This window comes from Neophocaena asiaeorientalis, unplaced genomic scaffold, assembly GCF_003031525.2.
Source record: "Neophocaena asiaeorientalis asiaeorientalis breed wild unplaced genomic scaffold, Neophocaena_asiaeorientalis_V1.1 scaffold347, whole genome shotgun sequence".
Taxonomy (NCBI): Eukaryota; Metazoa; Chordata; class Mammalia; order Artiodactyla; family Phocoenidae; genus Neophocaena; species Neophocaena asiaeorientalis.
In genome coordinates this window covers 9220-24692 of record NW_020171818.1, presented here as the reverse complement: position 1 = coordinate 24692, position 15473 = coordinate 9220, and the positions used below count along the sequence as shown (strand labels likewise).

Genomic DNA, 15473 nt, shown 5'->3' with positions numbered 1-15473 from the left:
TTTTTATGTGTAAAAAGCAAAATTTTTTTTTTTTTTTTTTTTTTTTTTTTTTTTTTTGCAATTCGAGGTTTAAAGCAATGATATGATGTTAAAGTATTTTCCCCTTAGTTTGGTAGATATATGATTTCATTCATATATCAAATTAGGGATCACCATTTATAGTTTTGTTTTCTGTTTCAAAAATTTTTTTTGTTGTTCCTTTAAGCCTAAAATAAAGTACATGCTTTTTTTGAAACTTTAATAGACAACAGTACTATACTTTCTCCACTTTGAATTACATGCTTGGAGCAGTTTTGTATGTAACAGTGTTTTGTATCTCCTAAATATCATAATGCCTTTTTGTTTCTTTTTTCAGCACGATTACGTGGTGTTCATGATGGTCTGTTCACTGGACAGATAGATGCTGTGGATACTCTTAATGCTACTTATAGAGTAACTTTTGATAGAGCAGGGCTTGGAACTCATACTATCCCTGACTATGAAGTTCTTGTAAGTATTGTTTCATAATACACATGTTTTATGCCTATTAAATATGTGTTGTAGAGTTTTCTTAGGGGTTGTATTTATGATAGAATCAAAATTTCACGTCACAGAGGAAGAGATCTTTAGGGGTTTCCAGCCCTGCTTACTAGACTCCTGGAGCAGAACTAAAGTCTTCCACATTTTCCAGAAGCTAGCATCTGTCTGCCTAATTTAGTGTGACACAACTGATCACTCTTGACTAACTAATCTTAGGGAATAAGCTACACAACACTTTCATTTCAGCTGTTGGTATAGTCCTCTTGCAAAATGACTTTAAAAGTATGTTAACATCTTGTGGCAGGCGGACTCTCAACCACTGCGCCACCAGGGAAGCCCCTAAAATATATATTTTTATATGTTCCTATTTTATCCTCAGAGTATGCAGGGTGGTTGTTAATTACCCCCACTTTTTGCATGATGAAATTGAGACATAAGTACGTTAGGTAATTTATTCAAGGCTTTCAAGCTGGATTCTTGCCCTATTGAGACTGGAATCCACATCTTTTGAACTTCTGATATAGTCCATTAAACTACTGGACCATTATTTCATGATCATGCTTGATTTAGCAATGTCATGGAAATTATATACCTTTCTAATAAGTTAAAATATAAAGGATAAATATAACTCTAATAGTTTCTTTTTAATGAGTAATGAACTTTTTATAACAAAACTGTTTGCCTCTAAGCATTATGGAAATTAAATTGTTCACATTTAACCTCCCCCTTTTCCATTTCTTTGTTATAAACTTGATTTTTAAGGGTTGTGAACTTACAATTAAAAATCAAAATTACTTTATCTCCTTAGTGCAAAAATAGAAGAATCTTTTTTTTCTGATCTATACTTTTTAAAAAACCGTGACTCTCTGCTTATTGTAAGGGTTTCCTTATCAAATGTGCTTTTAGAGAGGAGTAGGAGAGAAAGGAAATTTGGACTAAATATAGAGCAAGGTATACCAATCTTAGTTTTTTTCATTAAAGGAGGAAATCTTTAAAACTCCCATTTCAAAAAAGAAAAATTACTTTTCTGTTTCATTAATGTAATTTCCTTGATGAGATCAGCCAAACATTTTTCCCTGGCCAGATAAGAATTGCCTTTAATTACAGTGGGTAATATTCAGATAGTCTTTAACACAGAGACAACCAAGGGTGGCCATAGATCGCTTTCCTTTCTTTCAGTAGATCACTTTCTTCTGTTTTATGAATTCAACCTCTTAGTAACAGAGTAGTATCCATACTCTGACTTAAGTTCTAGCCCTTTGATCTTTGTAGGTTAATATATTTTATGATAAAATCGAACTGTTATAAAGCTAAAATGATTGGTAAAGTTCTTCAAGTTTTGGGGACTATTTTCTTTTCCCAAAGAGTAATGAGCCTCATGAGACGATGCCTATTGCTGCCTTTGGACAAAAACAGCGACCTTCTCGATTTTTTATGACTCCACCACGGTTACATTATACTCCTCCTCTCCAGTCACCAATTACAGTAAGTAATATTTTTTAGATGTCACCAGTAGTTTAAATGATAATTATGAATGTAAACTATGTTCTTATGAAATACACATCTATTACAATAACTTCAGGAGGTGCCCACATTATTTTGAGTTATCAGATATTAAATAAAAAGTTAATAAAGTAAATAAAATAGTTGCTTCAACTCGAAATATTTTCCTTTTTGTAGGATTTTTAATAGAGTAGTAATTATAATAGAATTTGTTCTTTATTTAAGAATAAGATACTTCCTTCCTACTGTATAGCACGGAGAACTATATTCAATATCCTGTGATAAACCGTAATGGAAAAGAATATGAAAAAAAAGTATATATATGCATAACTGAATCACTTTGCTGTACAGCAGAAATTAGCACAACATTGTAAATCAACTATACTTCAATAAAATAAATTTTTTAAAAAATAAGATACTTCTGGGACCTCCCTGGTGGCACAGTGGTTAAGAATCCACCTGCCAATGCAGGGGACGCAGGTTCATTCCCTGGTCTGGGAAGATCCCACACGCCACGGAGCACCTAAGCCCGTGCACCACAACTACTGAGCCTGCGCTCTAGAGCTGGTGAGCCACAGCTACTGAGCGCGCGTGCCACAACTACTGAAGCCCGCGCACCTAGGGCCTGTGCTCCGCGGCAAGGGAAGCCACCACAATGAGAAGCCTGCACACCACAACGAACAGCAACCCCCGCTCGCCGCAACTAGAGAGAGCCTGCACACAGCAACGAAGACCCAACACAGCCAAAAATAAATAAATTAATTAATTAGTTAAAAAAATAGATACATCCTTTTGGAAAGTCAATGGTTAAATAATTCCCTTTTATTCCCACAGGATAATGACCCCTTATTAGGACAATCACCTTGGAGAAGTAAAATTTCTGGCTCTGACACAGAAACGTTAGGTGGTTTTCCAGTAGAGTTCCTTATCCAAGTGGTAAGAATTGCTCTGAATATTTCGGTTATTTGTTTAAAAAACTCAATGACTTTTGTGTTATTAAAGTTGAAAATTTTTCTAGGACCAAATATTTTTATACTTTTAAAAATCATTGTGTTAGTTTTAAGAACTCTGTTATTTTCCAACAAGCTTGAAAATAAGTTATAACAGCAAAAAAAGACTTACAGATCTACTTTTGTTGGGCTTTTCTTGGGTTTGGTTCTTATTATTTTTCTGTGTTAAGGACTCTAACCTAGTATATGCTCTGTGAAACTGAATGGTTAACTGTTCATAAATTGTATAAGTATAAAGGTTTTTATTTAGTAACCTCAGTGCATTCTGCCATTATCAGTGACCTCAGCAATTGTGATGTGTTGGCCAGCTCTCTGGTTAGGAGGAACTTTATTTCTTTTCTGAGACTAGGAATAGCTATTCATTTGCTAAGTACTTATTGATTAGGCACAAAGAAATCTAAGGCTAAATCGAAACAAGTATAGAATTATTATATAGAACAGTTTTCTTGAATAGCCTGACTCTTAAGAATGTAATGCGCTGTTTGTTTTGAAAATAAGATTAAATAAATTATTTAGTTTGTTTTTTTATCAGTAATTTAATGTTTTATTTTCTTTTTATTTTCTTTTATTTAGTTTGAATCATAGTCTAATAATGTTTGATTTGTTTCTTTTCTTTTTGTTTGAAAAGAAAAACTACTTGGCTTGGGATAGAGTCTTTATAAATAAAAACGTTTATAACGTAATCCATTAAAATATTCAGTGTTACCTTTTACAATTAATGTTATTTTGAGGAAAAGTCTCGTCATTTGTGTGTATGTGTATAGCATTTTTTATTCCTTAGTTGTATGTTGTTAATTATCCTTGGAATACAGAATTACACCTTTTAACTTCCAAAGGTAGATAAGATACTTTTATATGAAAAGTTAAAAATATGACAAGAGCCAAGGCTTATCATTTTCACACATAGGACACTTCTGTTTTAAAGAAATTCTTTCTTTTAAATAGTGGAAGTAAAAACAGAGCTAATATGTCATATATGGGCAGGTGTGTGTAGGGGGAGATGGGGGAAGAACAGGGGGTCAGGGAGTGGGAGAGAGGGGCTGCTGGCAGGTGGACTCTCAACCACTGCGCCACCAGGGAAGCCCTGATGTTTTTATTGATGCTTAGATGTTTGATTGCAGTGCTTAATTTTAACTTCAAAATCTACGTGTAAAAGCCTAGTTAAAACACTGCTTTCATATTTTAAGCTATCTAGCAGATAAAAATAAAAGTCCTTTTATGTACTTGTCTTTTGTAATATGTAAAGTTTTATGAAACTCAGATTTCCTCTTGTTAAGCTGTGAGATATGTTTTTGTCTTTTTCTATTACTGTTTTCTTTCTTGTAACAAAATAAACATCATAATTTTTTTGCAAGTTTTATAATTCATAGTTTACAATGAATTTTCTTAGTGAGGAAACTTTTTCTTTCCTGGGGTTAGGGATTTTGAGGAATCTAAAAGACTGATCCACTTCTTAGAGAGGACTCAGTTTTGAAAAGAATGAAAAGGAAACAGCATGATTTTCTATCAAAAACAAGCAAGAAGGGTCTTCCCTGGTGGCGCAGTGGTTAAGAGTCCGCCTGTCAATGCAGGGGACACGGGTTCGAGCCATGATCCGGGAAGATCCCACATGCCGCGGAGCAGCTAAGCCCGTGCACCACTACTACTGAGCCTGTGCTCTAGAGCCCGTGAGCCACAACTACTGAGCCCGTGAGCTACAACTACTGAAGCCTGAGCACCTAGAGCCTGTGCTCCACAACAAAGAGAAGCTACCACAATGGGAAGCCCACGCACCGCAACAATGAGTAGCCCCGCTCACCACAACTAGAGAACGCCAGCGCACAGCAACGAAGACCCAAGGCAGCCAAAAATTAATTAATTAATTAATTAATTTTTTAAAAAAGAAGAAACACAGAACTGAAAATGGGAGAGAGACTGTTGCCTTCATCCCATCTTTTACTGCTTCTAACTCTGAAGAATCACACAAATTTCCATAAAACCCCAACAACTAGGGACAGGGCACCAGTCCAGAGCTCTGGAGATACTAATGAGGGTCTGTGTGAATAAGTATGTAACATATCTCACCAGGTTCTCCCTCTGCCTGTATCAACTTAGGTCAAGTTTTTAGATTTTTTTTAATTATCAAAAATTTAATGCAGATAAAATCAGACAGGGGACTTCCCTGGTGGCACAGTGGTTAAGAATCCACCTGTCAATGCAGGGTTCACGGGCTCGAGCCCTGGTCCGGGAAGATCCCACATGCCACAGAGCAGCTAAGCCCGTGCACCACAACTACTGAGCCTGTGCTCTAGAGCCCGTGAGCCACATCTACCGAGTCCACGTGCCACAACTACTGAAGCCCGTGCACCTAGAGCCCGTGCTCCACAACTAGAGAAGCCACCTCAATGAGAAGCCTGTGCACCGCAACGAAGAGCAGCCCCCACTCGCCACAGCTAGAGAAAGCCTGTGTGTAACAGCAAAGACCCAACACAGAAATAAATAAAATTAATTAATTAATTAAAAAAGAAAAAAGCAGACAGTTGTATAATGCACCTCTAGGTACCCATTATCTAGCTATAACAGTTATCAACAACTCCTGGCCAGTTCCGTTTCAGCTATACTCCCACCCATATTCTCTGTTTTGAGAAATCAGACGTCATATCATTTATCTGTAAATATTTCATTATATATCTTTAAGTGGTAAGGGCCCTTTTTTTTTTTAAGAGACATAACTATATTATCATTATTACATCTAAAAAGTTAACAAAAAAGTCTTAATATCATCACATATCCAGTCAGCATTCCAGTTCTCCAGTTGTCTCTTAAATGTTGACTGTACTTTTTCCCCATTAACTTATTTGTTGAAGAAACTAGATTATTTGTCCATAGAGTCTCCCACAGTCTGGATTTTGCTGACTGAATCCTTGTGATAACATCCAACATATTCTTTTGTCTTTTATATTTCATGTAAATTGCTCATTGAATATAAAGGTTTGATTTGATTTGGGTTTTTTATTTGATTGGTGTACTTGTTTTTATGTGACTACTTACATGTGTGGTTTTGTGTCCTTATAGGATACCCATATTATTTTATCTCTTTTTTTATATAATGTTGGCTGGTACCAATTATCACTGCGTAGGTCAATTCATTCATTAGGATTGCAAAATGGTGCTATTCTTGTTCTTTGTTTAGTAGCTGAAATAGTTCTATAAGGAAAAACTTCCCCTAATCTATTATTTGGTTACCTAATGGCATATAGTTTGTATAGTATAGGCAGGATAAATGCTTGACTCTTTGTCTTTGTTTTCCAGTTTATGAGTATGGTCACTAGTATTCTCCAACAATGGTTAATTTTGTTTAAGTATCAGTCTGAACTCATGGATTTTAATGTATTTGTGCTTCAGTTAACTGTAGTTAGTATTATGATTGGTCCACACATTGTTCCATATTGGACCAGTGAAAGCTTATTCAGGTTGACTCCTTAATCGTTTTGATATATCCTGGTTACAGTGGATTTTAAAATATCTTCTTCTCAGCCAGTCTGACTTATAAAATAGTGTCTGTGCTATATTTATATTGAAACACTAAAATCTGCTAAAATATCTTGGTGAAAACTTAGAAATTTGACATCTACATGATATACTTAAGTGCCTGTGTTTATGCCAAAACATCTCTTCTTCATTGTCTATAGACCAGATTATCAAAAATTCTCATGATTAAAAAGGAGCATATCAAGAAATTAAGGGAAATGAACACAGAAGCAGAAAAACTGGTAAGGATATTTTTTTTTCTTTGTCTCATTTTTAAATGGTGGGCAGCTTCTATATCTAAAGATTTTAAAATATTTTGTGGAAGAAAACCTTGAGATAAATGTTAATTTTAAATCCTGATTTGCTCTCTCTATCTCTTGTTATACTGAACATACGCTAAGTAAATTAGCAATGCAATACAGTTCATTACCCCAGGCCTCCTTATGCCATTGAATAGGATTAATGGATATAAGGTTCTTTGACAGTTTGCGTGAGTGTAGAATTCTTAGCATTGGTGCCTCTGACTAAGGAAGTCATATTAGCAGAGGTTATTAAAAGTGATTCAGAATAAATAAATCAGGAAATACATAGGCTGGTATCTTCAGGTTATCTTGATGGAGCTTATATCCTATTTTATTAATCTAATGAGTACAAAAATATGAGTCAATTTTATTCATAGGAGAGAATTATCAGAGTTTCTTAAAATGTAGAAAATACTAAGGAAGTTTTTTAATTGTATTGAAAGTCATAACTTGCTTGTGGATTTATAGGATGGTGAACAGATTTTATCTCAAGTACCATCTCCAATTGATTGAAAATGGTTGCAAGGATGTATGAAAGTAAGAGAGAGCTCAGTGATTGGGCTTGGGGGCCAAGGGCTGTAGCTAATTACCAATGTCTGTCATGAATGCAGGAATAGGGAGTTGTCGTAACATTAGTCATCTCTTGTATGGAATGGTGTGAGGGTAGGTGTGGGTAAATAGCTGGACAAGTAGTTACCTAACTGAATGAGGAACAATCCTTTTAGGATTATGGAATTTTTAAAATCTGAACATGACTTTGAATTATCTAATTTGAACCCATCATTTTTATGGAATTGAAAACTGAAGACCAAAGATATCAAGGGATTTTGGACTAAGATTATGCTGCTATTTAGTAGTACAGGTACCAGAACAGGCTTCTTAGTTCCAGTTTAACTCATTTAGGCATGATATAAAATTAGTGTTGTCAGATACACAGGCTATCAAAGATTGAAAAAAAATAGCCGTAACATATTGCCATTATATATCCTAAATGTAAAAATATTATGTGTTTGCTTCTTTCCTACTGGACTCTCATTCTTATCTTGGTTTCTATCAGTTCTACTTCTACCCTTTATTCTATGCCTTTTCAATGCTCCCCCACTACATTTCCTCTGATCATTTTATCATCTCTTCCACCTTGATGCATAATCAAATTATTTAACTTTCATATCACTAGCTAGGACTTTTCCCTGTATCTAGGTTTCACACCTTAAAGTACTGGACTTGCCTTAGCCTAGTTAGCGTTACGTACTTTTTTAAAAAGGCCTGTTCTGATGTTGGTTTGACTTCTTGGTATGTGGGATCTCTGTAGAAATCTAACTGGCTTGATAGGCTGTATAATTTATTTATGATTAGAAATAATTACCATTATAAAAATTGAAATGCTGTAAAACTATTTAGTTTAGTATATGGTATAAATATGTTTTTATGCTTAGCATATGGATTTCTTCTTCTATGCATATACTTTCATATGTTTTGTTTTTTGAAGTACAGTTGATTTACAGTTTTGTCTTAGTTTCAGGTATACAGCATATTGATTTAGTATTTTTGTCAGATTGTATTCCGTTATAGGTTATTACAAGATATTGGGCATAATTCCCAGTGCTATACAGTGTATTCTTGTTGCTTATCTACTTTTTATATGATAATTTGTATCTGTTAATCCCATGTCCCTAATTTATCCCTTCCTGCTTTCCTCTCCCCTTTGGTAACCACTAGTTTTCTATATCTGTGAGTCTGTTTCTGTTTTGCATACACATTCATTTGTATTGCATTTTAGATTCCACATATAAGTGATATTATACAGTATTTGTCTTCCTCTGTCTGACTTATTTCACTAAGCATAACATTCTCTAGGTCCATCCATGTTTCTGCAAATGGCTTTTTTTCATTGTTTTTTATGACCAACTCCATTTGTGGAGTATTTACATGCCCACCAATAGTGTATGAGGGTTCCCTTTTCTCCACATCCTCTCTAACATTTGTCTTTTGTAGACTTTTTGATGATAACCATTCTGACCGGTGTGATGTGATACCTCATTGTGGTTTTGATTTGCATTTCTCTAATAATTAGCGATGTTGAGCATCTTTTCATGTGCCTCTTAGCCATCTGAATGTCTTCTTTGGGAAAATGTCTATTCAGATCCTATGCCCACTTATGGATTGAATTGTTTGCTTGTTTTTTTTGATACTGAGTTGTATGAGCTGTTCATATATTTTGGATATGAACCCCTTGTCGGCCGCATCATTTGCCAATATTGTCTTCCATTCCATAGTTCATCTTTTTCTTTTGTCAGTGGTTTCTTTTGCTATGCAAATCTTTAAGTTTAATTAGGCCCCATTTGTTTATTTTTGCTCTTATTTCTTTCACCTTAGTAGGCTGATCTAAGAAAATATTGCTACAATTTCTGTCAAAGAGTGCTCTGTCTCTGTTCTCTTCTAGGAGTGTTATGGTTTTGGGGCTTACATTTAAACTGTTTTGAGGGTTTGTTTTGTTTTGTTTTGTTTTTGTGTATATGGTGTGAAAGGGAATGTTCTACTCTTACTGTTTTACATGTGGCTGTCCATTTTCCTAGCACCACTTGTTGAAGACACTATCTTTTCTCCATTGTATAGGCTTACCTCTTTTGTCGTAGATTAATTTATCGCAGGTGCTTGGGTTTATTTCTGGACTGTATTCTGTTCCGTTGATCTATGTGTCTATTTTTGTGCCAATACCATGCAGTTCTGCTTACTATAGTTTAGTATAGTGTGACATCTGGGAGGGTTATACATCCAGCTTTGTTCCTTTTTCTCAGGATTGCTCTGGCAATTAAGGGTCTTTTGTGACTTCATATAAATTTTAGGATAATTTGTTCTAGTTCTGTGAAAAATGTCCTGGGTATTTTGATAGGGATTGCATTAAATCTGTAGATTGATTTGGCTAATATGTACATTTTAATAATGTTAATTCTTCCAACCCAGTAGCACGGAATATTTTTCCATTTCTTCAAATCATCTTCCTCAATGTTTTATAGTTTTCAGAGTATAGGTCTTTCACCTCCTTGGTGAAGTTTATTCCTAGAGTTTGTTTGTTTTTGGTGCAGTTTTAAACAGGATCGTTTTTTACTTTCTCTTTCTGATATTTCATTATTAGTATATAGAACTGCAGCATATTTCTATATGTTAGTCTTGTATCCTGCAGCCTTTCTGAATTCATCTATTAGTTCTAATAGTTTTTGGGCCTAGACTTTAGGGTTCTCTATAGAGTATCATGTCATCTGCAGATAATGACAGTTTTAGCTCTTCACTTGCAATTTGTGTACCTTTTATTTCTTTTTGTTTTTGATTGCTGTGTCTAGGACTTCCAGTACTATTTCCTGAATTTAGTGGGAAAGCTTTCAGCATTTCACTTTTGAGTATTATGTTGGCTGTGGGTTTGTCATGTATGTTGAGATTTGTTCCCTCTATACCCACTTTGATGAACATTTTTATCATGAATGGATGTTGAATTTCTCAAATGCATTTTCTGCGTCTGTTGAGATAATCATGTGATTTTCATCTTTTGTTTGTTTAAGTGGTATGTCACTGGCTAATTTGCGTATGTTGAACCATCCTTGTGACCCTGGGATAAATCCAACTTGATCATGATGTATGATCCATTTTATGCATCATTGGATTAGGTTTGCTTATATTTTGTTGAGGATTTTTGCATCTCTATTAAACAAAGTTACTGGCCTGTAATTTTCCTTTTTTGTAGAGTCTTTGTGTGATTTTGGTATCAGGGTAATGGTGGAGCCTCATAAAATGAATTTGGGAGCGTTCCCCCCTCTTCAGATTTTTGGAATAGTTTGAGAAGGATAGGTATAAGTTCTTCTTTACATGTTTGGTTGTCTGGTCCTGGACTTTTGTTTGCTGGGAGTATTTTAATTGTAGATTCAATTTCACTCCTAGTGATCAGTCTTCAAATTATCTGCTTCTTCTTGACTCAGTCTTGGCAAGCTGTATCTTTCTAGAAATTTGTCTGTGTCATCTAGGTTATCCAGTTTGTTGGCATATAACTATTCATAGTATTCTCTGTCATTTTGTTTCTCTGTAGTACTGTGTTTATTTGGGTCCTCTCTCTTTTCTTCTTTTTTTTTTTTTTTTTTTTTTTTTTTTTGCGGTATGCGGGCCTCTCACTGCTGTGGCCTCTCCCGTTGCGGAGCACAGGCTCTGGACGCGCAGGCTCAGCGGCCATGGCTCACGGGCCCAGCCGCTCCGCGGCATGTGGGATCCTCCCGGACCGGGGCACGAACCTGTGTCCCCTGCATCGGCAGGCGGACTCTCAACCACTGCGCCACCAGGGAAGCCCTCTTTTCTTCTTGATGAGAGCCTGGCTAAAGTTTATCAATTTCATTTGTCTTTATAAATAACCAGGTCTTGGTTTCATTGATCTTCTCTGTTGATTTTTTGGTCTCTATTTTATTTATTCTCTCTGATCTTTTTTATTTCCTTCCTTCTGCTGACTTTGGACTTTGTTTTTCTTTTTCTAATTCTTTTAGGTGGTATGTTAGGTTGTTTATTTGAGATTTTTCTTATTCTTGAGGAAGGCCTATATCACTATGAACTTCTCTCTTAGAACTATTTTTGCTGCATCCCATAGATTTTGGAAAACTGTGTTTTCATCTTCATTTGTCCTGAGGTATTTTCTAATTTCCTTTTTGATTTCATCATTGACCCTTTTTTTTTTTTTTTTTTTTTTTTTTTTTTTTTTTTTTTGAGTAGCATATTGTTTAGTCTCAGTGTGTTTGTTCTTTCCTGGTTTTCTTTCTGTAGTTCATTTATAGTTTCATACAGTTGTGCTTGGGACAAATGCTTGATATAATTTCTATCCTCTTACATTTCTTGAGACTTGTTTTGTGACCTAGTATGTGATCTATCCTGGAGAACGTTCCATGTGCCCTTGAAAAGAATGTATATGTATTCCGCTATTTTTGGATGTTATTTCCTGTAGCTATCAATTAAGTCCAACTGGTCTAATGTGTCAATTAGGACTACTGTTTCCCTGTTGATTTTCTGTCTGGATTATCTGTCCATCGATGTAAATGGGGTGTTAAAGTCCCCTACTGTTATTATATTTTTGTCAATTTCTCCCTTTATGTCTGTTAATATTTGCTTTATATATTTAGGTGTGCCTATATTAGGTGCATGTATGTTCACAAATGTTATATCCTGTCTTGTTTTGATCCCTTTATCATTATATAATGCCCTTTGCTACCTTTTGTTATAACCTTTGAAAGTCTATTTGTCTGATATGAGTATTGCTACCCCTGCTTTCTTGTCATTTTTGTTTGCATGAAATTATTTTTTATACACTCACTTTCAGTCTGTATGTGTCTTTTACCCTGAAGTGAGTTTATTAGGCAGTTTATTGAAGGGTTTTGTTTTTTTAATCCAGTTAGCCACGCTGTCTTTTGGAAAGTTTAGTCCATTGGCATTTAAAATAATTATTGATAAGTATGTACTCATTGCCATTTTAATCCTTGTTTTCCAATTGTTTTTGTAGTTCTTCTTCATTCATTTCTTCTTTTTATTTCTCCTGTACTGGTTTGATGATTTTCTTTTTTAGTATGCTTGAATTCCTTTCTTTTTGGTTTTTGTGTATCTACTGTAGGTTTTTGATTTGTAGTTACAATGGGGTTCATATATGTTGACCTATAATTATGTCTACTTGCTTTAAACTGATAAACATTTAAGTTCAAACACATTCTGAAAAGTTCTATGGCAGTGAGAACACCGAGTCCTAACCACTGGACCACCAGGGAATTCCCCTTCATATGTTGCTTTTTGATGTCATATTTTACATTCATGCTTATCCCTTTACTGTTTATTGTAGTTATAGTTGCTTTTATAATTTCTTTTTTTTTTAATCTAGGTACTGTCTTATTTAAGTGATCTTCAATCCTTACTATTTGCCTTTTCTATTGGGATTTCCCCTTTCCTATAGACTGTTAACTTCTTTTCCATTTAGAGAAGACCCTCCAACATTTCTTTTAGGCTAGGTTTAGTATTGGTGAATTCTTTTAGTTTTTGCTTGTCTGAGAAGTTCTTTATCTCTCCTTCTATTATAAATTATAATCTTGCTGGGTAGAGTATCCTAGGTTGCAGGTTTTTCCCTGTTAGGACTTTGAATATATCATGCCACTCCCTTCTGGCCTGCAGAATTTCAGCAGAGAAATCAGTTGATAGGCTTTTAGACATTCCCTTATATATGACTCTGTTTTTCTCTTGCTGCCTTTAGAATTTTCTATTTATCTTTAACTTTTGCCATTTTAATTATGATATGTTTTGGTGTGGGTCTGTTTGGGTTCACCTTGTTTGGGGCCCTATGTGCTTCCTGTACCTGGATATCTGTTTACTTCTTTAGATTTGGGAAATTTCCAGCCGTAATTTCTTTAAATACAGTTTCTCTCTATCTTCTCCTTCTGAAAACCCCATAATGTGAATGTTGGCACATTTTATATTATCCCAAAGATCTCACATGTTGCTTTTGTTTTTTTTGTTTGTTTGTTTGTTTTTTGGTTTGTTTATTTTCATTTGTCTTTGTGTCTGCTGTTCTGATTGGGTGATTTCCATTATTCTGTCTTCCAGATCACTTATGTGTTCTTCTGTCATTTAGTCTGCTATTCATTGCTTCTAGAGTGCTTTTATCTCAGGAATTGAATGACCTATTTTTGATTGGGTCTTATTTATAGTTTCTAGTTCCTTGTTAAAATGATCTGTGCTTATAGATCATTTCTCTTAATTCAGTTAGCATTTTTATTACCAAATTTTTTATTTTTTGGCCACACCACGCAAACTAAGATCCCATTCTTGCAGGATCTTAGTTCCCTTACCAGGGATCAAACCTGGGCCCCTGGCAGTGAGAACGCCAAGTCCTAACCACTGGACCGCCAGGGAATTCCCATATTACCAAATTGTTTAGCTCATTGTCTGATACACTGATTATCTCTGTTTCATTATTTTTCTTTCAGGGGTTTTCTCTTACTTTTTCAATTGAGAGTAATTCCTTTGCCTTTTCATTTTACTTTCTCTTATCTCTGTGAATTTCGGTGAAACAGTTATCTATTGTGGTCTTGAAGGGGTGTTTTTATGTGGGAGTGTCCCTTTGTAGACTGCATGTGCCCAGTGTCTTTGGTTTGAAGGCTGAATTTTATGTGGATGACAGCCACATCTTTCCTGAGGGTGTACTGGCCACTGTCACCTTGATAGGAAGTGTGACTGCTGTTGGAGGAGCTAAAGCCTGCGCAGAGTGCGAGGCAGAACTTCCTCCCTGCTCAGTGGCCATTGCCACCCTGACAGGTCAGAGTCTGTTTCCGAGTTGCTTTGAAAATTATTTTCTAACAAAAATGAAATTATATCATTATATATTAACTTATTTCAGTCTCTTAAAATTTCTGTATTATACCATAATTTAAATAATCTATTAATTGATATTTAAGTTATTTCCATGATTATACTAAAATACTGCTACAGTAAATGTTCTTGTCTGTATAGTTTTGTGCATTTGTTTGTGTCTATTTGTAAGATAAATTCATGGAGTCAGATCTACCCACCACCAGTCCCTCCCATCAGGAAGCTTGCACAAGCCTCTTAGATAGCCTCATCCACCAGAGGGCAGAGAGCAAAAGCAAGAAGAACTACAGTCCTGCAGCCTGTGGAACAAAAACCACATTCACAGAAAGATAGACAAGATGAAAAGGCAGGGAGCTATGTACCAGATGAAGGAACAAGATAAAACCCCAGAAAAACAACTCAATGAAGTAGAGATAGGCAACCTTCCAGAAAAAGAATTCAGAATAATGACAGTGAAGAGGATCCAGGACCTCAGAAAAAGAATGGAGGCAAAGATAGAGAAGATGCAAGAAATGTTTAACGAAGACCTGGAAGAATTAAAGAACAAACAAACAGAGATGAACAATACAATAACTGAAATGAAAACTACACTAGAAGGAATCAACAGCAGAATAACTGAGGCAGAAGAACGGATAAGTGACCTGGAAGACAGAATGGTGGAATTCACTGCTGCAGAACAGAATAAAGAAAAAAGAATGAAAAGAAATGAAGACAGCCTAAGAGACCTCTGGGACAATATTAAATGCACCAACATTTGCATTATAGGGGTCCCAGAAGGAGAAGAGAGAGAGAAAGGACCAGAGAAAATACTTGAAGAGATTATAGTCGAAAACTTCCCTAACAAGGGAAAGGAAATAGCCCCCGAAGTCCAGGAAGCACAGAGAGTCCCATACAGGATAAACCCAAGGAGAAACACACCGAGACACATAGTAATCAAATTGGCAAAAGTTAAAGACAAAGAAAAATTATGGAAAGCAGCAAGGGAAAAATGACAAATAACATACAAGGGAACACCCATAAGGTTAACAGCTGCTTTCTCAGCAGAAACTCTACAAGCCAGAAGGGAGTGGCATGTTATACTTAAAGTAATGAAAAGGAAGAACCTACAAGCAAGATTACTCTACCATGCAAGGATCTCATTCAGATTCGATGGAGAAATCTAAAGCTTTACAGACAAGCAAAAGCTAAGAGGATTCAGCACCAAACCAGGTCTACAACAAATGCTAAAGGAACTTCTCTAAGTGGGAAACAC

General features: G+C 35.4%; 1 protein-coding gene across 1 annotated transcript in view; it reads left to right on the top strand.

Moving 5' to 3' along the window:
* The window catches only part of LOC112395637 (protein lin-9 homolog), a gene marked incomplete at its 3' end in the record, with an annotated part of 77255 nt that extends 63088 nt beyond the window's left edge, over nt 1–14167 (top strand). Inside the window, exons 8-12 of the mRNA XM_024738967.1 lie at nt 356–489; nt 1885–2004; nt 2857–2958; nt 6704–6784; nt 14011–14167. Coding sequence (XP_024594735.1) covers nt 356–489; nt 1885–2004; nt 2857–2958; nt 6704–6784; nt 14011–14167 — 594 coding nt within the window. The remainder of the gene's footprint in view (nt 1–355; nt 490–1884; nt 2005–2856; nt 2959–6703; nt 6785–14010) is intronic.
* Nucleotides 14168–15473: the final 1306 nt, after the last annotated feature.